Genomic DNA, 27,320 nt, shown 5'->3' on the forward strand with positions numbered 1-27,320 from the left:
CACAAATTTCACCACCACTAATGCAGTCAATGTCCACATTTTCACTCTGCTGATTTATAGTGTGTTTTGTGCTGTTCCAGACTGACTACAGCATCATATTGCTTCATGACATCATAAATAGTATGGTAATGTTGAGTGGGTGAGATAGAGGATATCCCTTGGTTCAAAATCAATAATACATTGCTGATTAGAATTTTTTTATTTTACTTGTGACTTAAAAGATGAAAATATGTTCAGGTTCCTTACAACAGGCAGTTTTATCACTTTTAGATTTTTTTTGCCAATTTTTAGAATGGGTTTCTTCCTTCTATATAAATTAAAGGGCTCCACGATGATCAAAATGAGTTAAGATTTTGCTCTGAGATCCCTCTCTGCAATCCCAGAATTTGATATGGGTGTGTGTATAATTGAGTACAGATTGGTTTCCAAATGTTTGTTTGGCGGAATATCAGTTTTGTGTAAGCTCTTTTACCAGATGATGGTAACTTACTTTGATTATGTAAATTAAATTAAAATTTATGCTATATGGTGCTTCTGTTATTGCATGATATAGTCCATAATAATTAAATTGCCTATACAAGGTTTAGAGAACAACAAATATTCCTGAAGATAAAAAAATATAAACAAACAATTATGCACAAGTGGATGGTTATTTGAATTTGCAAATTACCTTAATAAAAAACTAAAATAGGATAGTATGAGAAAATTCCAAAAGCTTTCTATTATCAATATAACATACTCCTGGGCTTATTAAAAATATTCCTTTTTATGTTTATGAGAAACAATATTCTACTTGGTCCCTCTTATACCTTAGCTACTTCAAAACTAAGTCCCAAAACTTTGTCATCAAAGCTGGAAAAGTTACATAGCATGTACCTCAAAAATGTGTTAGAATATCATTAAAGAATATCATTAAAAAGTTCATAGATAAGTCACAATCTGATTCATAAAAATATTGGGGGTGCCAATCTTGCCTGACCATGCAGTGATGTGAGTCACATGACTCAGCAAAGAGTAGTTTTGAACATTTCTACTATATTGCAATGGATGGGCAAGAAACATAGCTGAGTAGCATGCAGGCCAGTCAATATCCATTAGAAAAGTGATCATATATATTTATAACTTGTTTAGGTAACCTGTGTAAAACTGGTGATACGCTGCTCGGCCTGGTTAAAAAAGCACCAGAGCTGCATTCTTGATTGATCCAGCCTGATTTTATGCCTGTGAGAAGTAAGAATTGTAGGAAATGAAGTTCAAGATACCAAGTATCTCTGCTTTTCTGCTCTGGAAACTCTTATACATATTGACTGATTAAAGACTTCAAACATTTATTTTAAGTACATTCAGAGAAATATAATAAAATGTAAGAGTGTAAAATAATACATGCTTTTTAGACCTCTGAATCCTGATTAAAATAAAAAATACATTATAACATGATTATAATAGCTCTAGAAGATGCCTCCATTTGTATTAAGAATTTTAAAAATATCAGATGAATATTTTTGATAAAATTATTATCCTGAAACCTACACTTTGGAAGGAAATCTAATGGATCACTATTTCTATAGCATCCATTGCCATATTGTCTAAAATCTGAATGAAAAAATTCCTTTTGTATTCATTGGGTGCTGGATTGAGCCTGAGCACCAATATGTTATGTGATCGTAAATTGGGGCCCAATTCTATAAACTGTCATTGATGTGAGTACTTCTTACTCATGCTAGTAGTCCCATATATGCTAATTGCCCTATTTGCTTGGGAAAGGGATGAGCACAATCTGTGGCTAAATTACAGAGTAAAAGAGGCAATTAAAGACAAAAGAAACCTTTTAAAATTGGAAGCCAAATCCAAATGAGGAAAAGGGAAAGTAGCATAAACTATGGCAAGTCAAGTGTAAAAGTATAATCTGGCAGGCCAAGAACAAATTAGAAGAGCAACTAGTAATAGACACAAAAACTAACAGCAAAAACTTTTTAAGTACATCACAAGCAGGAAGACTACCAAACAATCAGGGGGGCCACTGGATGATCGAGGTGCTAACAGAGTACTCAGAGAAGATAAGGCCATTGCAGAGAAGCTAACTGAATTCTTTGCATCAGTCTTCGCTGCAGAAGATGTAAGGGAGATTCCTACATCTGAGCCATTCTTTTTAGGTGACGAATCTGGGAAACTGTCCCTGATTGAGGTAACAGGAGAGGAGGTTTTGGAACAAATTAATAAATTAAACAATAATAAATAACCAGGACTAGATTATATTGACCCAAGAGTTCCGAAGGAACTCAAATGTGAAATTGCAGAACTACTAACTGTGGTATGTAACCTATTGCTTAAATCAGCTTCTATACCAAATGACTAATGTGATGCCAATTTTTTTTTTAAAAAAGGTTCCAGAGGTGATCCTGGCAACTGCAGGCCAGTAAGCCTAACATGAATACCAGGCAAATTGGTTGAAACCATAGTAAAGAACAGAATTATCAGACACATAGATGAACATGATATGCTGGGAAAGAGTCAACACAGCTTTTGCAAAGAGAAATCATGCCTCGCTAATCTACTGAAATTTTCTGAGGAGGTCAACAAATACGTGCACAGGGTGATCCAGTGGATATAGTATATTTGGACTTTCAGAAAGCCCTTAACAAGGTCCCTCACCAAAATCTCTTAAACAAAGTAGGCAGTCCTGAGATAAGAGGGAAGGTCTTCTCATTGATTGTAACTGATGAAAAGATGGCAAACACAGGATAGGAATAAATGGACAATTTTCACAGTGGAGAGATGTAAATAGCAGGATCCCCCACGGAGCTGTACTAGAACCAATGCTTTTCAACATATTTATAAATGATCTGGAAAACTGGTAAACAGTGAAGTGGCAAAGTTTGCAGATGATAAAAAATTCCTCAAGATAGTTAGGTCCAAAGCAGACTGCAAAGAGTTACAAAGGAATCTGACAACACTGGGTGACTGGGAAATTCAATGTTGATAAATGGAAAATAATGCACATTGGAAAACATAATCCCAATTATAGATATAAGATGATGGGGTCTAATTTAGCTGTTACCATGCAAGAAAGATTTCTTGGAGTCATTGTAAATAGTTCTCTGAAAACATCTACATAATGTGCAGCAGCAGCCAAAAAAGCTAATAGAATGTTAGAACCATTAAGAAAGGGATAGGACTATAACCAGGTTTAAAAGAGAACTAGATAAATTCATGGAGGTTAAGTCCATTAATGGCTATGAGCCAGGATGGGTAAGAAATGGTGCCCCTAGCCTCTGTTTATCAGAGGGTGGAGATGGATGGCAGGAGAGAGATCACTTGATCTTTACCTGTTAGGTTCACTCCCTCTGGGCCACCTGGCATTGGCCACTGTCGGTAGATAGGATACTGAGCTGGATGGATCTTTGGTCTGACCCAGTATGGCCATCCTTATGTTTTTGTGTTCTTAAAATGCTAGTGGGAAACTTTGTCCCTTTGTAAACAAAGTAGAAAAGTTTAACAATATTTCAGCATAGCAATTTTAACCACAACAGAATAACAAAAATATTTACAGAACTACTCCCTAGATCGATTTTTTATAACCTATAACCTTAAAATTGCAGTCTATTCTAATTAGAAAATCTCAAGCATGTATGTAGCAGATTTTGGTATCTGAGTTACTGAGAGAAATTCATATCTAATGTCAGTGGGCCCAACTCTTGATTATAGCAGAGTTGCACCTATTTACATGGGTAAGAATTCTGTTCATTGTTTTCAAAGATTAATGTTGTTCCCCCAAAAATGTAAGAGAAAAGATTTATGAAATTTCCAAGTTATGTCCAAATAGATACTTACTGCCCTCTAAATATAAATGTCATAGAAAACAACACAAACCCTGAAGAATGAGGATGAAAGGAAAAGGCTGGCAAAATATAATTGTTAAGAATAATGTACACATCTATAATTCCTTTCATCTGAGGATCTTAAGGTGCTTAGCAATCATTAGTAAATAATACCCAATAATACTCCTGTGAGATTGGAAGTATTATACCCATCCTACAGATGGAAAAGCTGGAGAGAGTCTGAATGACCTGCCCAGGGATATAGAGTGACTCAATGAAAGAGCTGGGAATAGAACCTAGAACCCCTGCTTCTCAACTGTCCCATGATTTGATCCCTAGAGAATGATCCCTCCAGGAATTATATCAAAATTAAGTATTACTGTAGCTATATCAGTCCCAAGATAGAAAGACAAGGTGGGTGAGGGTAATATCTTTTATTGGTTCAACTTCTGTTGGTGAAAGAGACAAGCTTTCAAGCTACACAGAGCTCTTCTGAAGAAGTTGGTCCAATAAAAGATATTACCTCACTCACCTTGTCTCACAAAAGTTTAACACCACTTTAAGATAAGGACATAGAACTTCATTATCCCTAGGAAATGGAGTTAACCGTCTGAACTTGTAGTTCACTAACCTTCCAGAAGCAGTAATATCAATGACTGAGAACAACTATCTTGAAGGAGAGCTAATGCAAAGGACATTTCTGCAGAGTACCGTTTGCTAAATATCAGATTAAGGATATTTAAGAAGCATACTGTTTGCTTAATATCAGATTAAGGATAATCCTAGAGGCTGGAGATTTTAAATGAGGACAATTACCTACTAAATAATTCATGAACATATAGCAATCTTCCGCCTTACAGGATGAAGCTGAAATGCCTAACAGTTTTAGTCTGAGAGGAGAAAGACAGTTTAATAAGACTTATATACCTGAGAAGAATAAAGAGAGGAGACCATGTACAATTTAAGTGATTAATGAATCCACTAGGGAAACTTTTTACTACTGCATCTTGCCAAGAATCTCTATTACTTTAAAATGTCAAAGAAAATCTTATGAGTGGATGCCTTTCTTAGTTTAACCAAAACTCATTAGGTGTGATTAAAGGGAACACATGACTTCTGAAGGATCAACAAATGGTCTAGATGAAAAGACAAAAAGGCATTGTGCTGCTGTTAATGTAATACTTGTGGATGTATTTGAAGGTTATTAATGGGCTGGGATGAAGCTGTCTATAGGAGCTGTCAATAGAGATAAGTCCACAAAAGGGATGTTAGGATCTTTGCCCTGTCTTATTTTATGTTCAGCCCTTGTTATTAAGGGCTTAATCCTGCAAGGTGCTGAGCACTCTGATGCCAATCCAGCAAATCACTTAAACAAGTGCTTTAACTTTGTGCTTAAAGATGTCTTGGAGCCTGAGTGCTCAGTGCCTGGCAGGCTCAAGCCCTAGAGGAATAAAGGAAAAGCATATATAGATCTAATCCCAGACAGGATTTCCCAAGAGAAGATAGATGTTAAGGCCTGTTTATTTAAGTTTAATTCATATTGTAGGAAAACATCCAAAAAGGAAGATTAAAAGAAGAGAATCTGGTGGGAGCATGAGGGATCTTCAGAGTCCTGTACTTGGGAATCCATCTTGGGGACAAAGGACAGACTAGAAAAGCAAAAGTGGATGCCTGAGACATGTCTAAACAAGTGCTTTCAGCAAGAAGCATAAACAGTGTAAGGCAAAAGGAAAGCCCCTCCATTAATACGTGGACCCCAATCTGGTATTTACACAAAATTACTTGGATCTGGGTGGGAGCTCAGAATAAGAAGTGGAGAGAGAGAAAGAGAGGTTTTATAAGTGTACCACTGAGACCATGGTCCTGGTCTTAGTAGGACTAGCACCATCTCAGAGTATTGATGTTCACAGAATTTTTCTTTATCATCATTTATACAATAGTATCTACCACCTAATGCATCACTGACAATTATAATCAATACATACAAATATGGTACAATACAATTGTAGTATTTTGATGTCCTATTTAATTCCTCATATGGAAAGTTTTATGTGTTTTACACAAATTAATTAAATTTAACCTGACAACACCACTGTAATTTATATAATTATTATTCCTATTTTACAGATGAAGAAACAGAGACAGACAGATTAAGTGACTTCATCAGGATAATAAAGAAAGTTTGCAAGGAACAAAACCCATGTCTTCTGACCCTTAGTCATGAGTTTGAACCATACAATGATCCTTTCTCCCCAAAATTTTAACATAGCATATGAATAGCATCTATAGTTGTATTAGGTGTAAAGTGAATAGGATTGTGATAATCTTATTTCAGGGGAAATACCTGGAAACATGGAAAAACAGAAAGGTCAAGAAGCAGGATTATACCAAGAAACTACATGATTTAGATAGAGGGGGAGAAAGAACCTGTATCACTGCTGTCATCTGACAATTACTGATTCTCTCAGTATTAGAAAGACTTTGATAAGCTTGGTAGTAAACTTGGCTGATCCTCTGGTAGCAGTGAAAGCTCGGAAATAGTCAGATCATCATGGAATGATGCACCAACCAAACCTCTTAGAAGGTGCTTGAGGGGGAATGTTTCTTCTTCTTCTTTAGTGCAGATTAAAATGGAATAGAATAGTTCAGCAGATATATGTCCTATGTTTGCACTTAGGGTATGTAGGATGCTTAGAGGGATAATAATAAACCTTACAATGTCGGAAGTCTATTAAACCACTTTTCCAGCTCTGCTCTATATTGAGTCATAATTTCAACAATAAAGTACAAACTAAGCACTCTTCTTAACAATTTTTAAACAAAAATATATTTGTAAAATGTAACAGTAAAGGAACTTCTCTAGAGAAACTGGAAAAAGTGGTTACAAATTTGATGCAGGCAGTGGGAAAAAGGGACTCAGGATGAGCTATTAAATATTACACATACCCTCAGACTCAGGCATGAGAGGCTCATCCATGGACACTTGTGTCTTAAATTTTAATCTGTGGCAGGGAAAGTTATTGGATTCAAATGCCTCAACACTTGCAGGATAAAGATGGGCAGCTGTGTGAAGTTGATTAATGTTGGGATAAAAAAGTTCCAGACTTTGTTACTGTGACACAGTAGGGAGTGGGGTGGATTGACCTGGGAATGTCATCTAGTTTTACTGGGACTGTCTGCACTGGGGATGGGAGAGCAGGGGATGACTTTATTTGAGGGACAATACCTGAGCCTGTAACCTGAGCCAGGAGGGGGGTGGGGCCAGGTGACACCTTTGCCCTGGAAACTGGACAAAGGTGAGAAAAGGAGCCGAGGGGAAGGGAGTGAGTCGACTGGAGGGGGGGTCAGTTTTGGGCTGGCTGGGTACCCCAGGTCTGGGGTGTAAGCTCCTTGCCCCTCAAGAGGGACCTGGCTGAGGGTCCTGGTTGTACCTACAGGTCCTACTTGGGACTGTGTTCCTGTCATCTAATAAACCTTCTGTTTTACTGGCTGGCTGAGAGTCACAGTGAACTGCAGGAAGTGAGGGTGTAGGGCCCTGATTCCTCCACACTCTGTGACAGTTACCTTTAGGTCACTGGTTTAGATCTAGCCCTAACTGGTGGTTGTTACCATCTGATGAAACTTCAGTGGTGTCAATGATCACAGTACAGAACCCAAGTGCTATATTCTGAAAAAAAGCCATAGTCATCAGGGGCATTCTTTTTGACAGTTTCAAAGAGGTCAAACATTGAACAGGAATGGAGATAAGTTATTTCCATAAGCAGACCCTCCAGAATCCAGTTGAAATACTAAGGCACTGGCAGGGCAAGTGTGGGGAAATTTGCATGACTGCTTCTCATTCTACAGTGGTTCTATGCATAAACTGAGGACTTCAATTTCCTGGGCTAGAAAATTGGCACCTTTTGCAATTATTGAATTATCTTGCTAAAATAAAAATGAAAAATAGAAATTAATCTTAATTTTCAAAAAGGTCAAAAGTGTCTCTACTGTCACAATAAATAGAATAGAATATTCTGCTTCTTTCACATTTGAAACTTACAACCTTCCATCAAGTTTCATATCTACTATTACAAGGTTGTATATGGTACTATAAAGGAATCAAATTTAGACAAATCAATGCTAAAATGGAAAATAAAGTCACAACTCATCTTGATTAATATAAAATAGACCTACCTCTTTGCTTTCCTCTAGATCTGACTCGCTGCTAAACTCTTCTGTATTTAAATTTTCAAAATCTGATTCCCCAACAGCAATTGGTACTGTCACAGTGAGGCTTGGATTGTTTATGAATGACATGTAATCACTTTCATCGATGACATATTTTTCCATGCTGCTGCCTACGCCACTGGTAGTTCCATTCCCATCTTTAAGATAGTTAAGGTCTTTACCTATTTCTATGACAGTATGGTTGGAAATGCAGCTGTCTTTTTTGTTGTTTAGATCTTCAAGAGGCTTGATTTCATCTAAAGCTTTCTGTTTTCTAACAAAGGCTTTTTGGATGAATTCACGTGCTTTTCTTTTCACATAATCTATTCCCTTCTGAATCCTTGCCACTGCAATTTGGAGATTGTTCATTTCATTATCATCATCTGTAGCCGCAAGATTGTCTGAACTAAATGAGCTCAGCAGTAAGGCCAGAAAGAGGTTGAGTACCTAAAAGACAGTAAGGAGAAAACATAGCTGATGTCTTATTTTTTAAGTGATGACAGTAATTACTTTATGTCATGTTTAATGACATAATTTTTACTTCATGATTAGCGGTAATGTCAAACAATCTGAAGGCCATTCTTTCTAGTCTATTCGTGCTATATTGTACTATTTCTTGCCAACAGCATTTCAGGTTGCAAATCCTCACAAAATGCACTTGGCTAGATGACAACTAAGGTGAAAACCCAGGTCCCAGAAGTTGAGCCCCAGGCTGTATGAGCTCTTTTCACAACAGTGTGCATGGGATAGGTGAAGGCACGTGTAGAGAGGATGAGAGAGGGTGGCAGTAGACCCACTCTCTGCCCTGAAGGGGGTTATAAAGGACTCACAGAGGCTACTCCAGCCATTAGGACGCAGTTGTGCAGTCATTCTTCCTTCCCTCCCCCACCATACATCTACCCAGCTTCTTAGGCTGGATACTTAGCAAACCGTTGCCCTTTACTATTTAAATAAATATGACATTGAGAAAAATAATATTCAATAAATGCTACAGAAATAAATACTCATACAATGTAATGTATTGTGTTGAGTGTTCTGAGCCTAAAGAGTTATCTCTAAGCCTGTGTGTTCTGAGTGCTCGGAGTCTGAGTCATTTGAGATAATTACTTACATGTCCTAATGGTCTAGCCAATCCACAAGCAAGGGTCTAACCAGGTGACTCCATGGCAGGTATACAGGATCCTAATGAAAGTAACAACTCCAGTCTGCTCAGTGTCACTACCTTGTTGGGGATGCTCCCTGCTACCTGACGTAATGACAGAGACTATTCCTGCTCCAGCCTGTGTCTGCTCCTGCTCAAGCTACAGCCAGTCACCTGGCTGTCCTGACATACACGTACACTACACATACCATACAGACAGTGTATTCCTAGTATAGGCTGCTGTATATTAATCAATAAGAAATGTGTGAAAGAGTGTTCACAGAGCCATCAATTTACATTCCAGGTTCAGTTATGATATGAATTGTCTTATTTTGATTAAAATATGAGATGAATTTGGATAGTTTAAATTTTAAAAAGTTGGCCCTTAACTCCCGTTATTCACCTCAGTTAAAATTAAAAGCATATTTTATAACATAAGGCATCATTTTTTGCAAAATAAATTAGGTACATACCACTAGGTTTCCAATCACCATGACCATCATGAAAACAATAAGGCACATGGCTTGCCCTGCAACCTCCATACAATCCCACATAGTCTCTATCCATTCTCCACACAACACTCGGAATACTATCAAGAAAGAGTGGAAGAAGTCATGCATGTGCCAGCGTGGAAGTTCACAGTCATTGGAGATCTTGCAGACACATTCCTTGTAGCTTTTACCAAACAGCTGCATACCAACCACAGCAAAAATGAAGACAATGATGGCCAGCACCAACGTCAAATTTCCCAAAGCCCCCACTGAGTTACCAATAATCTTTATCAGCATATTCAGTGTTGGCCAAGATTTTGCCAACTTGAAAACTCGAAGCTGAAAAAACAAGAGCAAAGGAGCGCTGTTACTGATGCTGCTAATTATAATGAAATTATCAATGCATTTAAGATTTTCAGTTACCAAAACCCCATAATTGTAAAATGTCTTATTTAATTGTTACAACCTTCAGTCACCACATTTATGTTTTCATAGATGCTGGCCACGAAGGCTTAGTAGGTTTCTACAATAAGGCATGTACAGACTGAAGTCCTAATTCAAGTCCCTAACAGCCAAAAAAAATGTAGCCTTTCACTGCGGGCTTCAGTTACACCCAAATGCCAAAGAACCTCAGACTGTGCCTTTTTCTGTAACCACATTAAAAAAAGAGAGAACCACTCTGTTGGGATCAGTAACACCACAATGAACATGCTTATCATGTCCACTAATTTTCTCAAGGATATAGCTCCCATAGATAAAGTGCAGATGACTAGTTGCTAACAAGCTACATAGAACCAAAAAGACAATGGGCCAAATTCATCCCTGAGATAAATCACTGAAATCAGTGGAATTATCTCAGGGATGACTTGAGCCCTACGTCCTGTAAAAAATAAATAATATAAAAATACATTTTGCTTTCAGTTCAATGAAAGAGAATACTCACTAACAGCATATATATAGGAAGGGGATTTGTCATCTGGAGTGAAGCACCCAGCTATTATAAAAGGAACGTTGGTAAAATTTTCAGAAGCACTCAAGTGACTTAGGATCCTAAATCCCACTTTCAAAAGTGATTTAGACTCGTAAGATCCTAAATTTCACTGAAAGTCAATGGGACTAAGGCTCTGAAGTGCCTAAATCACTTTTGAAAATGGGACTTAGGCACTTTTGAAAATTTTACCCTGTCTCATTAAATCCACCTGAGAAAAAGATTTTATCTCCTTTATTCCTCCAAATTCACTTCCTCCTGTCACAGAGGTCATCCTGGCAGAAGAGTACTGGATGTAATTGCTGCTAGAATGCATCATTGATGCTCCTGCAGTTGTTTTTCAGTGACATTAGGTCTGGGTGGACCTCACAAGTTTGGAAGGTTTCCTTCAAAGAAGGATGATAGAGTTACAATGTTTATTCCAATTGCATGAAATTCCTTTTTGGTTTCAAGCAGGCCTGCAACCAACGGTGTATTTTAGTATTTCCTCTCGGCTGAAATGCAGAGGAGCAAATGCATATAAATTAAACAAATAAACACTTGTGTGTTGTTTTTTTAAATCAAACCTCAAAAAAGTTCTGGTTGGGATTATTTCAGGAATTGGGCTAACGGTATTTGTTATTTCATTTGAATTGGTTCATACATTTCTAGTTGTACACAAACAGTATTGCTAACCTGAAGCATTCAAAAATTATTAATCTGTTTAAAAAACATGAGATTGGCTTAAAAATAATTGGATTTTTTTAAAAATGGTAGATTGTTTTTATTTGTTTTCTCCTTTCTTAGGTGTTAGGATATATTCAGTTCATATTTTCAAACTTTTCTCCACAACGCTGAGAGCTGGGAACTTACTTTTACTTATTTAAATGAAAGCTAAAATTCTTCCATTATCACTTGATTCCATGAGCTGGAGTTTCAAGAAAAACATTAAGTTCTATGAGACTTTTGATATAATCATGAGAACTGGCAGCAATGCACAAGTTAAATACTGACCAACTCAGCTTCTTTGAGCTAAATTTACTGAACCCTCTTAAGAAGATTCATAGTATCCCCGATTTCACTAGTAATAATGGCAGCATGCAAATATTCATCATGAAAGATGTTATACACAAGGAAGGATGTTAATTACATTGTAGTTGCTACGTGACAAGATTCTAATTAAAGTTGCCAAAGTAATTTAATTTGGCAACCTATTCACAGAGTAAGATCTGAGCTCCCCAAATTCTCTCATTGAGGGTGATCAGCACCTAACAGGATCAGCTCAAAGATAATCACTCTTCATTTTTTTCCAGGAATTATTTTGTTCAAGAGACACTGTAAGGTAGAATAAACCCCAGATGTATAATGTATTATTTTTAGAATAAAATGATTTTGCAAAACTTAATAGTCCAAAGCCCTAAGTCCCTATTCATTCTTTACTGCCATTGAATACAATTAGTTTTACCTAAGTAAAAAAGCCAGGATTTGCCTCAGTATTAATATAAATATTTTCATGATTTAAAAAAAGTTAAAACCAGTTTTTGATAGGACCGAAGCATTTTCCTGCACTGTTTACAATCCAAATAGTATAGCATTGTGTTATTGTACGAAGATCGAGATATGAAACTAAGTAGAAACAAAAAGTAAACTAACCAGACTATTTTCACTGGTGAAGTGACTAAGAAATTTCTTAGGCCACGTCTAGACGACGCACCGTATCGCCGCGTTAAAATCGATTGCTCGGGGATCGATATATCGCGTCTCATCTAGACGGGATATATCGATCCCTGAGCGCGCTTAGATCGATTCCAGAACTCCACCAAGACAAACGGATTTCCGGATTTGACGTGGCGAGCCGCTCACATCGATCCCGCGCGGTGAAGACGGGTGAGTAAATCAATTTTAGATATTCGATTTCAGCTACGCTATTCTCGTAGCTGAAATTGCGTATCTAAAATCGATTTTATCTCGTCGTGTAGACATGGCCTCACTCTATCATTTTGTTTCTGTTCACTACGTCTCTCTTCATTTATCACTAATGGATAATACCTCCCTCCTGTGGAATATGGAGGCAGTTCAGTGGTGTTGCTGGAGGCTATTTAACTCAGGTCACCAGAAGAGTTCTTCTAAATAGAACTCTAGCAACTGATTATTAGCATTAAGACACAACTTGATAGACTATATAAATAACATTAAGGTAATTATATATCCAACTCTTGATTCAGAGGAAAACTTCAATTGTAATAAATTGTATTCCAGTAATTTACCAGACTATCAAGGTGAGCTGAATGAGGGGAGAAGCTACTAGTAGAAAGAAAATTATCAGGTAAGAAATTTCTCATTCTCCTGCACACCTTCTCTCCTCATTCATCACTAACGGGATGTAGCAAGAAGTGAATCACAGAGGGAAAGAAAGCGTAAGCAGAGTTTTAATTATTATTAGGGTAGAATGACAGACATAGATGTTTTCTCCATACAGTGCAAGATTTTGTAATTTAAGGAATTATTTGGGAATCAACCAAACAACACCTTCCTAGTACCAATGGAAACCTGTTTCACAAATCTTCCTCAGATCTCAAGGACCCACTGGTCTGAGGCCAGGGCTGGCTCCAGGCACCAGCCGACCAAGCATGTGCTTGGGGTGGCACCTTGGGGCGGGGTGGCGCTCGGGTGTTTTTGGTTCGGCGGGGCAGCGCTGGAGGATTTTTTTGTTTGTTTGTTTTTGTTTCAGCCGGGTGGTGCTTGGAGGGGGGCAGGGGCTTGTGCGGCATGGCACTTGGGGAGGTGGGGCTTCGGCCAGTGCGGTGCTGGGCGGGGCAGGAACTTTGGGGAGGACGGGGGTTTGGGCAGCACAGCGCTCGGGGGAGCAGGCGCTTGCCTGGCGTGGCACTCGGGGGGGTGGGGCTTCAGGCGGTGCTCAGGGGCTTCGGGCGGTCAGGGGTTTGGGCGGTGCAGTGCTTAGGGGGGCAGGGCTTCGGGTGGCGCGGGGCTCACAGCGGGGGTGTTACGGGGGGGTGGCGCTCTTTTTTTTTTGGATGAAGTGGCAAAAAAGTTAGAACCAGCCCTGTCTGAGGCTATCCAAAAAAATGGTTACCTACTTCTTGTAACTGTTGTTCTTTGAGATGTGTTGCTCATGTCCATTCCAAAGTAGGTGTGTGTGTGCACCGCATGCACAGTTGTTGGAAGATTTTTTTCCCTAGCGGTACCTGTTGGGTTGACTGTGGAACCCCCTGGAGACGCGCCTCTAAGGAGGTATATATAGGCCCCTACCAACCCGCTGCCGCCTCAGTTCCTTCTTGTCAGATATTCTGATGGAGGGGAGGCGGATGGGTCTTGGAATAGACATGAGGAAAACATCTCAAAGAACAACAGTTATGAGAGATAGGTAACTGTTTTTTCTTCTCCTTCGTTTGCTCAAGTCAATTCCAAGTAGGTGACTCCCAAGCCTTACGTAGGAGGCAGGATCAGAGTTCATGGATTCACTGATTGTTGCACCGCTCTCCCGAATGCTGCATCATCTCTGGCCTGCTGTGTAATGGCATAGTGCGACATAAAGGTGTGGATCGGTGACCATGTCACTGCTCTGCAGATGTCTTGAATAGGAACTTGTGCAGGAACTCTGCTGAAGATGCCTGTGCCCTTGTGGAGTGTACCATCAGCATACGGGCAGTCATAACATGCCTGAATACAAGATGTAATCCAAGAAGAGATCCTTTGGGACAAGACTGGAAGCCCCTTTATCTGCTCCTCAACTGCAATGAAGAGTTGCATTGATTTCCAAAATGACTTTGTTGTTTCAATGTAGAAGGCTAATGCCTGTCTGACATCCAGGGAGTGAAGCATTCATCCCCTGTTGCTAATTCGTGGCTTATGAAAGAACATAGGGAGAAAAATATCCTGGTTCATGTGGAATTGTGAAACTACATTTGGGAGAAAGGCAGTGTGTGGACACAACTGCACTTTGTCGTTATTGAAGACTGTGTACGAAGGCTCTGAAGTTAAGGCCTGAGGCTCAGACACATCCCTGGCTGAGGTTATAGCCATCAGGAATGCTATTTTCCAGAAGTATGTTGCTAAGGGCTTGAAAGGAGGTCCCATCAGTCAAGAGCAGGAGTGGACAAACTACAGCCCATGGGCTGCGTCTGGCCTGTCAGAATTTTTTATCTGGCTCTCGCCTGCCCAGCGCTCCGGGTGGGGGGCGGGGTTGGGGGTTTGCTCCACTCTGCCTGCCCAGTGCTCCCACCAGGGAGTGGGGTCAGGGGACTTGCCCCATGACGCCTGCCCGGTGCTGCGGTCAGGGAGTGGGGCTACGGGCTTGCCCCGCTCCAGCTGGGGAGCAGGGTTGGGGGTTTGATGAGATGGGTGAGCCTGAATGATAGGTGGGTGGGCCTAGCGCAACGTCTTTTCTGATTTAAAAAAACAGTTGCCATCACAGCTCTTTTGAAAATGAGGCCGTTCGGGGATGCTGCAGGAATGACATTATTTCATCTTTGCGTGAAGTATGTACTGCAGTACACTAAAAAGTTTTAGCTAACATATAATTTGTGTTCAGACAGGAGCAAAATTGTGTGGTAAAATCAACAACAACTCAGTAATGTAATTTTCTAACAGTGCATTGTTCAACAGAATTATTTTAATAAGATGTTTAAAGAAACTTACGTTGTCCCTGTTTGAATATGAATTGTTAATTTTGTGATCATTCATGGCTCGCCGTCCAACTTCCATACCCAGATGTGGCCCTCAGGCCAAAATGTTTGCCCACCACTGGTCTAGAGAGCACCAGGTTGAGATCCCATGGGGGAATTGGCTGCCTTACTTGAGGGTACAGTCTCTCTATGCCTTTGAGGAAGTGGCCCACCATGGGGTTTGCAAAAACAGTGACCAATTGAATTGGGGTAGAAAGCTGAGATAGGGGCCTGGTGCACCTTTACTGAGAATACCAACAGACCTTGCTGTTTCAGATGCAGCAAATAGTCCAGGATAAAGGGAATCGATGACTGTAAGGGTGGAATATCACTTTGTAATACCCAAATGGAGAATCTTTTCCACTTGGCCATATACGTGGCCCTAGTGGATGTCTTTCTATTGCCAAGGAGGACTCTTCTAACAGGGTTTGAGCATGTGAGCTCCGAAGGGCTTAGCCAAAGAGTTTCCATGCCATGAGACAGAGAGACTGCAGATTGGGATTCTGGAGGTGGCCATGGTCCTGTGTGATCAAATCTGGGACCAGGGGCAGGGTTATCGGCATGTCCACTGACAGGTCTAGAAGTGTGGTGAATCAGTGCTGGCGTGGCCCCGTTGGTGCTATTAATATCAATGATGCTCCCTCCTTTCTGATCTTCAGCAGGACCTTGTTACAAGTGGGAAGGGCAGGAATGCGTATAGTAGATGGTCCTTCCAACAGAGGAGTATAGCATCTGCGAGTGAGCCCAGGCTGTGATTCAGGAAGGAGCAAAACTGGTGACACTTCCTGTTCTCTTTTGTTGCAAACAAATCTATTCGGGGAAACCTCCACTGTTAAAAGATGTTGATCACAACATCTGGGCGGAGGGACCACTTGTGACTGTGAAATGACCTGTTGAAATGATTGGCCAGTTCATTCTGGGATGCTGGAAGGTACAATGCCTCTAGATGTATTGAATGGGCGATGCAGAAATCCTGCAGCTTGAGGGCTTCCCAGAACAGGGGAGAGGCACAAACACCACCCTGTCTGTTTATATAGAACACTGCTGTCATGTTGTTGGTCAACACCTATACACATCTGCCCTCCAGATGGGCCTAGAATGTCTGACAATCAAAGCGGACTGCTCTTAGCTCCCTGACGTTGATGTGCTGTGAAAGTTATACCTGGAACCAGAGGCCCTGAGTCCAGAGTCCTCCTAAGTGCATCCCGATCCCATTGCCAACACATCTATGACTAGAGACATCAAGGGTTAGGGGCTGGAGAAAGGCACTCCCGCACACATCACTTGTGGGTTGATCCACCACAGGACGGCTTCAATAACTGGAGGAGGAAGTGTAACTAACTTATCTAGGCTGTCTCGGGATGGCCTGTATACTGAGGCCAGCCAGGCCTGCAGAGGCTGGAGCTTAAGTCTTGTGTGCTGTACTACATATGTACAAGTGGCCATGTGACTGAGCAGCTTTAGGCAAGCTTGGGCCATAGTCGTGGGGTATTACCTTAGGTCCTCTATGATGGCGCCCATACTCAGAAAACGAGACTCCAGAAGGAATGCTTTGGCTTGACCTGAGTCTAAGAGAGATCCAATAAGTTCTATTCACTGCGCAGGGGTTAGAGCTGATTTCGGCACATTCAGTATTAGTCCGAGCTCTTTGAAAGTGTACTGTATGAGGTTCATGTACTGTTCCACTTGGGCTTTGGTACAACCCTTGACAAGCCAGTCATCTAGGTATGGAAAATTGTTCCTGTTGCCGCCTTGGGAAGGCAGCAACAATGGACATGCTTTGGTGAACACCCAAGCAGCCACTTATAGCCCGAAGGGGAGAAGTGTGAATTGATAATGAGTGTTCTTGACCACAAAGCAGAGGAACCACCTGTGGGTTGGCACAGTCGACACATGGAAGTATGTGTCCTTCAAGTCGAGGGCAGTGTACTAATCCCCCGGATCCAGGGAGGGAATAATGGAGGCCAGAGAGATCATATGGAACGTCAGCTTTTTCATGAATTTGTTGAGGTTAGTCTTAACCCACCTTTGGCTTTCAGGATTGGGAAATATCAGGAATAGAAACTTTTGTCCCAGAACTTCTGAGGGACCTCCTCTATGACTCTGGCTTCTAGGAGCACTTGCACTTATTGTATGAGAAGTTGGTTGTGAGAAGGGTCCCTGAAGAGGAATGAGAAAAAGGGGTGGGAGAGAGGAAGGAAACAGAATTGGAGAGAATATCCCAATTCTACTGTGTGCAAGACCCATTGGTCTAAGGTGATCTGGGCCCAGGCCTCGTAAAAATGGGGTTGACGATTCAAAAACGGGGAGAAGGATCCGGGATTGTGACTGGTGCGTTGCCCCTAGGCACATCTTCAAGAGTTTTGCTTGGGAGCTGAAGACTGTCTTGCTGAGCTCTGGCCCTGGTTGGAAGATGGCTGTGAAGGCCTTCGCCCATTACTCCTACCACTGCTTCCTACTATAATCTTGTCTGAACTGAGAGGGGTAGAAGCATGGCGGAGGCTGAGGCTTAAAATGCTTTCTTTGTGGGGCTGGCGCATGGAGCCCCAGGGATTTTAATATTGCTCTTGAGTCTTTGAGACTGTGGAGCCTGGAGTCCATTTGCTTTGCAAACAGACCCAAGCCATTGAAGAGCAAGTCCTGAATCATTTGTTGGTCCTCATGTGGAAGGTCCAAAATGAGCTCCTTCGCGTGGCTATAGCAGTGGACATCATGAGTGTTGCTGAGTCTGCTGAGTCCAATGCAGCTTGCAAGGAGGTCCCTGTGATAGCCTTGCCCTCCTCGAGGATGGCTCCAAAGTTGGAGTGAGTCAGCTGGGAGTAATTCCTTGAACTTGGACAAAGTGTTCCCAGAGTTAAAATTATAGCGGCTGAGGACCGCTTGTTGATTGGCAATCCAAAGCTGGAGCCTTGCAGTGGAATAGATCTTATGGCCAAAATGGTCCAGCTTTTTTGCCTCCTTAAATTTGGGCGTAAGACCCTGTTGCCCTGGTATTTCTTTTGTGTTTGCCGCTGCCACAACCAGAGTGCCCAGCTGAGGGTTGGTGAATAGGTATTTGTACTCCTTGGAGAGTACAAAGTACTTCTTTTCCACCCACCTTGACCATGGGGGGAATGGAGGTGGGAGTTTGCCATAGGGTCTTCTTGGTGATATTATGGATGATCTTGTTCAAGGCTAAGGCCACCCTTAAAGGACTCTCAGGAGTCAGGATGTCCACCAGGGGATCTGCTTCTTCTGACATCTCCTCCCTCTGGAGGCCCAGATTTTCTGCTACCCCTCTGAGTAAAGCTCTTGGTGGACTCTATTGTCCATAGTCAGCAATGTGGCAGATGAATCCGCTACTGCTTCATCTGGAGAGGAGGAGGATGCTGCCCTTAGCAGCACTAGGTCATCCTGACCCTCTAACTCATGGAGGTCTTCTCGTGCTGATACTTCCTGCATGGTGGCAGGGCGGTCTCGGTGCTGGCCTTGGTGTCAGCCTCAGTGACGGTGATGAGAGCGGTGCTGGCTCCATCCGGAGATGTACAATTCTGGCTCCGAACTCGACCTTGGTGATCACGACAGTGCCGAGTGGGATGGTGCCGGAGAGTGGTGCCGAGGGGAGGTGACCAGTGCAGCATCATGGCCGGTTTGCCCTTAGAAAGCATGGCTCCTCTATGCAATATGAGTGCTGCCAGTGCCGGGGTCTGCGAGGCTGTCATCACTATGAGGTTCCTGGCAGCCTCAACCGTGTCTGGGGTGAATGGAAGATCCAACTCCCCCATTTGGCTCTCCCACACTGTGAGGTTAGAGTCAACGTTGCCTGTTTTGCAGGAGCAGGGGCACAGGACGCACTCCATGGGCACCCTCGTGCTGCACTACTCTCAATGTGTGCGAACACACCCTTGTGGCTCTCTTCTACTTTTTGTGCAACACTGGCAAGTGCAAGCAATGCCAGGAAGCCACACAGCTCATCTTCTGTGCTGGAGAATGCTGGTGCTATGGGTCTCTAGACCCACAGTCCTTTATTGGCACTGCAGCCTCCCACACTGAGGCCAATATGGGCTGTGCCAGTTGAGGACAAAGAGCAGACTCCATAAGGAGAAGTTTTAACTTAAAGTTCCTCTCCTTCTTGGTTCTTGGGCAGAAGCCTTTACAGATTTTACTCTTGTCAGTCTGGTGGGCTTCTCCCAAGCACTTTAAGCAGGCGGGTCTCCCCTGGGCATAGGCTTCTGGTAGTACCTGCACGGTTTGAAGCCTTGGGACTGAGAAACGGGGTGGGGGGAGAGGAAGAACATGGAGGGAATAAACCCCAACAGAAACTTATCTAACTAACTATCCTATATTAAAGCCACTAACTAACTCTAATTAAAACTATTTACAGATACAAATAGGAAAGTCCACTAGGGGATCGCTTGCCATAGCAATAGAGAGAAGAAGCAGCTCCAACCATCACAGGTGGTAAGAAGGAACTGAAGAGGCGGTAAGTCGGCAGGGACCTACATACATCGCCATGAAGGCACGACTCCAGGGGACTCCACAGCTGACGTGATGAGTACCGCTAGGGGGAAAGCCTTCCAATGACTGTGCATGTGGCACGCACACACATACTTGGAGTTGATATGAGCAAGCACTTGAAGAACAACCCAAGCTTCTTGGAAATAGGGAAGGAGGTTGCCAAAAGGAGGGTGGAAGGAGGAGGATCTGAAGGTCATCTAACAAGACTCTAGATGTACACATCAAAACTGTTGCTTGCTTAAGCCCCAGATTAGGGGCAGCTGAGGAAGAAGCAGTGGTCATCTTTGGTGAAATTGCTGCCTCTTCCTCAGACAAACTGAAGACCATTGCTGTGGCTAGTACTGATAATATGGTCTCTATCTCTAGAATGGTTGCTGTTGTCTTGGATGCTTTTTGAGGGGGGCTGGGACATACAGTACCAAGGATCTTAGATGGGCTCTGGGGTCTGAATCAGAAGTCCGGTGACCTGGATCCCCAGTGGAATTCCGGATGCAAGCCAAGAAGACCTCCTCATCGCCATGGCAGAGGCCATCAACCTTTCTGCTGTGTTTGATGCATTAAGCACTGCTTTTATTGCTGTTCAGGCCCTGGGCTGACTCTCTGTCATTAGACACTTCAGTGGACTTCTTTCGGGAGTCTATCCATTAAATTGGAAAGTCTATCCTGTAACAGAAATTGATATGCAGAGAACAGTGTCTGAAAATTTGACACACTCATCTGAGGGGGTCCACCCAAAAAGATCTAAGCCCTTCATGTCATTTCTCCTGAGGGGTAGATTGGTCTAGCCTTACAGCTTTGCAAGGCTGCCGTTAGGGGGTAGGAAGCAGGGCAATGCCTGGGGCCCCATGCCACAGGGGCTTGGCATTGAGGAGCTTCGGCTTTAGCCCCTAGTGGCAGGGCATTGGCTTTGGCTTCAGAAACACTGCAGAAATCCAATGTGTGAACAGCTGAGACGGGGTGGGGGCACACTCCTTAGTTTCTGCTCTGGGCCCCAGTGAGTCTAATGCCTTCTCTCCTGCTTTGACCTCTCAAGGGCCATATGTACTATAAGTATACTGGGAAGAGCATTAATGGAAATATTCAAACCCTTTAGCAGATGCCTGGTATCTCCTTTCTGCCTTTTTCAGTGTCACTGGGATTAAGGGGGTAAGGGTTTTCTAGATCAATGTGGATGGTTTGAGTAGTCCATTATTAACAATATGGTTAGTTACCCCATAGCAGAATATCCAAATACTTATGTTATTTCTTCTGGATGGCCTCCAGGAAGAATCTAGCATCTCTGCCATTATTTTAACAAGTCCTGGAAAGCCTTTAGCTCATTTATTGAAGCAGTGGATGGAAGATTAACTGCCTCATCTGCGGAGGAGGAGAATGAAATGGCCAGAGCTGATGATTTTCTCTGGAGTAATTATGCCCACTATATTTGTCCTTTTCCTCATTTTGGCTATTCTATGGGGGAGAAAAGCCCATGAATAGGGGGTCTTTACTGGGAAAATGTCCTTATACAGAACGTCTAAGCCAATTGGCAAAGAAAACTTACCAATACTGAGCTAAAATTAGCAATAAACTTGACAAACTGTAGGAGAACTAAGCTAGCTGCACACTAAAAGCAAGGAATGCAGATACTACAGGGTTCTGTCTCACAGATACTACAGGGTTCCATCTTGCAGGCATTGGTGATAAGAAGGAATGGAGTGTGGTTGTGGCTACCCCACCCTTTATGCCTTTGGGTCTGAGGAATGAGAAGGCACTCAGGGCATCTATGCAGCTCCAGCAGACACTGATATTAAAAAGACTCCAAACTCACACTCCAAGAGTGCAATCTGTGTGGACAATCACTCAAAGAAGAAAGTTAGATTACTAATGCATTGTGAGGAAGATGCATGACCTACAGTAGATGCATGCAACTAGTCGCTGGGCAATTTAGTAGCTTTTAAAAAATGATGCAATGAACTTCTGACTCGGTAATAAGGATCTGCAGAATACTCGCTTTGGAGAAAATTAATGTACACCAGATTCATAATATACAAAGAGAAAATTAAAAACGAAACAGTATATTTGTGTGTCTAAACATATAATGTAAAAACCTGAATTGTTTACTAGTGTACTTACCAATCTGAATGATCTGAGAACAGATAATCCTTCCACATTTGCAAGACCAAGCTCCATTAAACTAAGGCTCACAATAAAACCATCAAAAATATTCCAGCCTTCTTGGAAATAATAATAAGGATCCATAGCAACTATCTTCAGAAACATTTCTGCTGTGAAGATCCCAGTAAAGACCTAAAGGTAAAAGATAATCTGTTATTCTAATAATATTGAAGAATGTTTTAGATAAAAATAATAGTGACAATTTTTAACAAGTTATATGTGTCCAGTGACTCTTACCAAAATAGAAGGGCTTTCTATGATAAATCTAAATAGCTTCTAAATATTTCTGTGCACTGATTTAGCAATCAAATTCATAAATGAAGCTAAAACATACCTCACAACATTTAATTGCTAAATGGAAACCAGCAAAGAAGGGAAATAGGTCTTCTCTTCAAACTGCTAATAAGCATGTATGGAGAGATTGTCACACAGAACCCATTCTAGTTGTTCCTTCCTTCTCAAATGACATCTTTGCTCCATTTCTTGAGATAAGGCTAAACTTATTTGAGACCAGATTTTTCCATTTTGACATAGACTATATTGAGGATGGTGTGGAGCAACCTTTCTCCCAGGATGACCTCCAGAAGGCACTATCAACCAATGGCACCATCTTTTTCCAAGGTGGACTATGTTCTCCCCTGCGCATCTTTCCACATTGGTGTCCAGTGCACTGGGGTCAGAACCATGGCCTCTTCCTGTTCCATCCTTTGGGGTTGCTAGCACATCAGGAAGAGTTAGCAGGAAGCAATTTCTATACTTAGAAGAGTACAGGGACTGCACTGCAACTCAATCATGGTCTATAATTATCTGATAGTAAAGGCCTCTGTAACCAAACAGACAAAGATGTGACAAGATCCAACGGCTAGAAGGTGAATGTTGAAAAATTCAAACTAGAAATATGGTGAACGTTTTTAACAATAAGGGGGTAATTAACCCACTGAAACAGCTTACCAATGGGGTCTTTAAATCAAGACTGATTGTTTTTCAAAAAGATCTAATTCAGCTACAAGTTATTGCACTAGCTGCAGGAATCACCGGCTGAAATACCATGGCCGTGTTATATAGGAGGTCAGAGATTATCAAACTGTCCCTTCGAATTGTGTCTGCCTCTAGTGTAGGAGAGTACAAGGTGAAGGAGGTTGCTTCTGCCCGTCCTCACCCCTCCCCCATCCAGGCACATTCTGACCCCAAATCTAGGTTCTACTGAAGAAGGAAGTACCTCACAAATAAGGCATAGGGCGTGTATTTTGTAACCAGATTGCAATTTATCAACAAGAGTGATCCTCTGTACTCTGTCACACTGATTACCATTTCTGGGAGCATGCCCTTCTGTAAATGAGATCCATGACAATTGAGAGAGCCATTCACAATATCAGACAATTTTACAGGACTTCTGGTGTCTGCTCCTTATTTTTCTAAAAATAGGAGAATTTTTTTGAAGGGGAATGAAATAAACCTGTTTATTAGCAGTCTCTACAGGCAAAATTGGAGATATGCTTTTGAGGTCTCTTACAAACACTGTATTAAAGAAAAGACAAACAGTGTATCTTAAACATGCATAGTTAAATGGAGCTGCCTGTGAACATAGCACAGACTGTACAAAATATCTTTGTAAAATGTATAAAGACACTTGATAATTCTTTTCAAGAGAAATGTATTTGTATATCACATGATACATTATGAAAGACTTACCAGATTTCCTACTGAAAGCACGTGACTAAACTGTTCCGTCATTGGATAATGCTCCATGGCCATAAACAATGTGTTTAAAACAATGCAGACAGTAATAGCAAGATCGACAAATGGATCCATCACAATCAAATTTACAATATGTTTTACTTTTAACCATGGAGTGCAGCAATCCCAGATCAAGCATGTATTAGCAAATCTATACCAGCATGGTGGGCATTTCTGCCTGGATTCTTCAAGTTCTAGAGGGAAAAGCGTAAAACAAATTTAAAAAGATAGCTCTTTATTATATGTATCAAATGCGTTTTGTTTTAAGGCCTAAGAATTCTTCTCAATGTTTAGGTGACAGAAATGGTATGATGAAACAGATCCCTTGAGACCCAGACTGATGGCCAGCCACATTATGTTTAGAAAAAAACAAAACAGGTAAGTACTAATTATTTTCTCTCTCTCAAAAGATATGTCTGTCAGTCCTGTATATGTCAGACATAATAACAACTTCTGGAAGTGAGAACATAAGAACGGCCATACTGGGTCAGACCAAAGGTCCATCTAGCCCGGGATCCTGTCTTCCAACAGTGGCCAATGTCAGGTGCCTCAGAGAGAATGAACAGATAATCATCAAGTGAACCATCCCCTGTTGCCCATTCCCAGCTTCTGCCAAACAGAGGGTAGGGACACCATCCCTGCCCATCCTGGCTAATAGTCACTGATGGACCTATCCTCCATGAACTTATCTAGTTTTTTTTTTAAAACCCTGTTATAGTCTTGGCCTTCACAACAGCCTCTGGCAAAGAGTTCCACAGGTTGATTGCATGTTGTGTGAAGAATTACTTCCTTTACCAGTTTTAAACCTGCTGCCTATTAATTTCATTTGGTGACCCCTAGTTCTTGTGTTATGAGATGGAGTAAATAACACTTCCTTATTTACTTTTCTCCACACCAGTCATGATTTTATAGACCTATATCGTATCTTCCCCTTAGTCGTATCTTTTCCAAGCTGAAAAGTCTAAGTCTTATTAATCTCTCCTCATATGGCAGTTAAACTCCTAACCTAGTTGAGGTCAGGAGTTTAGCAAGATCATAAAAAAAATAAGGATATGGGAATATATGGCAATTCTTACATTTCTACCACATTCTGCTTCTTGTATGCCTTGAATATATAGTTTGTAATCCAACCTGAACACTGGGGCCTGAGACACCTTCTTCTATCATACTGTGTAGGGAAAGCAATTTATAGATTGTAGGCATTTTGTAGGCATTTTGGTGCAGGAACTGTCATTTACTACTACAAATAATAATAATAAATGTAAATAATTAATAACAACAAAGTGCAGTGTGGATAATCTATATGAATTTGTCCTGAACTTGTATATTTTCACTGCCTTCACATGTCCATGTTATGCCATAAATTTTCTTGGCTATGATGAATTTGGAAAAAAAGAAAGCATCTCTCCGATGAGTTCTACTAAATGCTGACAATATCTTTGGATGGAAAGATTCTGGAATTCTCATAATCCTTTTTTCTGTGAAAAACATACAGCGTAATGGTACAAATTCATCAGTCCCCCATTTCCTTCTGTTACTTCTAGGGGAAATGCTGCCTGCAGGTGATTCAGATCTTTGTCTTTGGTTTGAATACCTAGTACTTCAATCACCTTCTGACACAGTATAGAACTTACCTGAGGGTTGGGATGTGGCACATGCTCTCATTTCTTGTGTGAGTTTTTCTCTCAGGTTTATGAGACTGTTTTCCATGTCTAATAGCTAGATTGGCCCTATCAATGTCAGAATTGGAGAGACTCAGGGCCCAGATTGTAAGGAACCATTACGCCTCATCACTGCCCTTGTTATCCACCAGTTATCCCAACAGAAATGGATGGAAGCATCAGAGTACAAGAATACAAGAGAAGGATACATGACTGTTCCCCATAAAAGTCAAACTAATTAAATCATTTTGGAGGGATTTTACTTGCACTTGAGAGTCAGAGACAGGGTCACTTAGCCCATGCTGTTCTTTTATTTTATATCCAATGGCTGTCATGGCTGAGGGTGGGGACTTCTCTGATCGCTTCTAGTAGTATTTCTGTGACAAGAGTAGAAGAACCTGGTGATTGTCACTGACTGCATGAGTGGGCACCTCATCTGCTTGTCTGATAGTATCCTTTGATCGAAACAAGGGGAACTCAGTTGCTATCAGCATCTGTGCATTGTGCAGGAGGTCAGACTAGATGATCATAATGGTCCCTTCTGACCTTAAAGTCTATGACTCTATAAGTGGGACTCTTGCCTGTTTGTCTCTAGACAAGAACCAAGACACATGAATATGCCCTTAACTTTGTCCTCTTGGCATATAAAACCTTTCCTTTGCCCATGTGATCTTGAGGTGCATGAGAGACATGCTTTTGCACTTTACTGTAAGAGGGGTGATGTGGTGCTGTTTTGTTTTAGTTATGATCTTCTGATTTTCAGATCCTATTTTGCGCTGCTACCCAAGGAGAAAGCTGGTGCCAAGAGCCTCAAGGTGGTAACAAAGACAATTAAAACAAGCCTATAAAAGACCTACAACTTGACCTTTAGCTATGAAGCAGTTAATTTTTTGTTTATTGTTAATTATCTAAAGTGGGTTCACTGTGTGGAATGAAACAAAATCATTGATAGGGCTACTCATGTGAGTAAATTTACTCATACGCATGAATCTTTTCAGGATCAGACCTCAAATTAAGCTCCAATCCTAAAACCATTCAAGCATTTGTATAACTTTACTCATATGAATACTCCTCTTGACTTGAATAATTACATATGGTGATCCTTTATTATGATTTAATTAGAAACACTATGGCCTTGTCTACACTTACGGGAGCATGTAGGGTACATGTGGCTAACCGCTGCAGTGAAAAGGAGGCTGTGAACACACTTCAGTGTGTAGCTTCACATGGCCATGAAAGGTTCTGGCAGAAGGGAGGCAGAGGGACACTACAATGCTAAAAATAGCTGTGTAGATGGTAAGAGACACCTTTGCGGCATGTAGAGAGTATGTAGCGTATATACAACAAAGTTCTGGCATGTCTTTACTCCATTCACCTAAGCAATGCCTCATCATCTACACTGCTATTTATACCTTGCTGGGGAGCATGCAGTGTCTGCATTCTACATAGTGCTGTAAGTGTAGACATAGCCTATATTGCTGGAGTGATACGACTTTGTGTTGTTATTCTATCTGATCTCACATACTAAACATGCTTGAGCTAGGCCAGTGTTGGGATCCAAGACCTCAACAGAAAAGACAGCTGCTGCTCCTGAAGGCAAGAAGTTCTAAGGACCTGCTGGTGCTATTATCAATGTGGCTCCACAAGAGACAGAAATGGTGGGAATATTAGTGTAGGAACTGAAAATAGACCTGATCTGAGCAGGGTTGGATTACTTGGCAGCTAGAACACCTGTGGCTGCTCTAGCTAGCATTCCAACCATTGCTGCCTCCCAACTGAATTGCATTTGTGAAAGTAATGGTGGGAAATCTTATGTAAAAATCTAGCATTGACACAGCCCTAGGCCTTGTCTACACCAGGAGCACTTTACTGATACAGGAAAAATGGTATACTATAACATCAGTACACTCCTGATGTGGACACTTTGTACTGATATAATAAAATCACCACCATGAGTAAAACA

General features: G+C 41.4%; 1 protein-coding gene across 1 annotated transcript in view; it reads right to left on the reverse strand.

Moving 5' to 3' along the window:
* The window catches only part of SCN2A (sodium voltage-gated channel alpha subunit 2), a 131,238-nt gene that overhangs the window by 37,011 nt on the left and 66,907 nt on the right, over positions 1 to 27,320 (reverse strand). Inside the window, exons 14-17 of the mRNA XM_075070143.1 lie at positions 23,652 to 23,890; positions 21,918 to 22,091; positions 9,639 to 9,995; positions 7,992 to 8,471 (exon numbers count right to left, since the gene is read on the reverse strand). Of these exons, the coding sequence (XP_074926244.1) occupies positions 7,992 to 8,471; positions 9,639 to 9,995; positions 21,918 to 22,091; positions 23,652 to 23,890 (1,250 nt within the window). The remainder of the gene's footprint in view (positions 1 to 7,991; positions 8,472 to 9,638; positions 9,996 to 21,917; positions 22,092 to 23,651; positions 23,891 to 27,320) is intronic.

This window comes from Chelonoidis abingdonii, chromosome 10, assembly GCF_003597395.2.
Source record: "Chelonoidis abingdonii isolate Lonesome George chromosome 10, CheloAbing_2.0, whole genome shotgun sequence".
NCBI lineage: Eukaryota > Metazoa > Chordata > Testudines > Testudinidae > Chelonoidis > Chelonoidis abingdonii.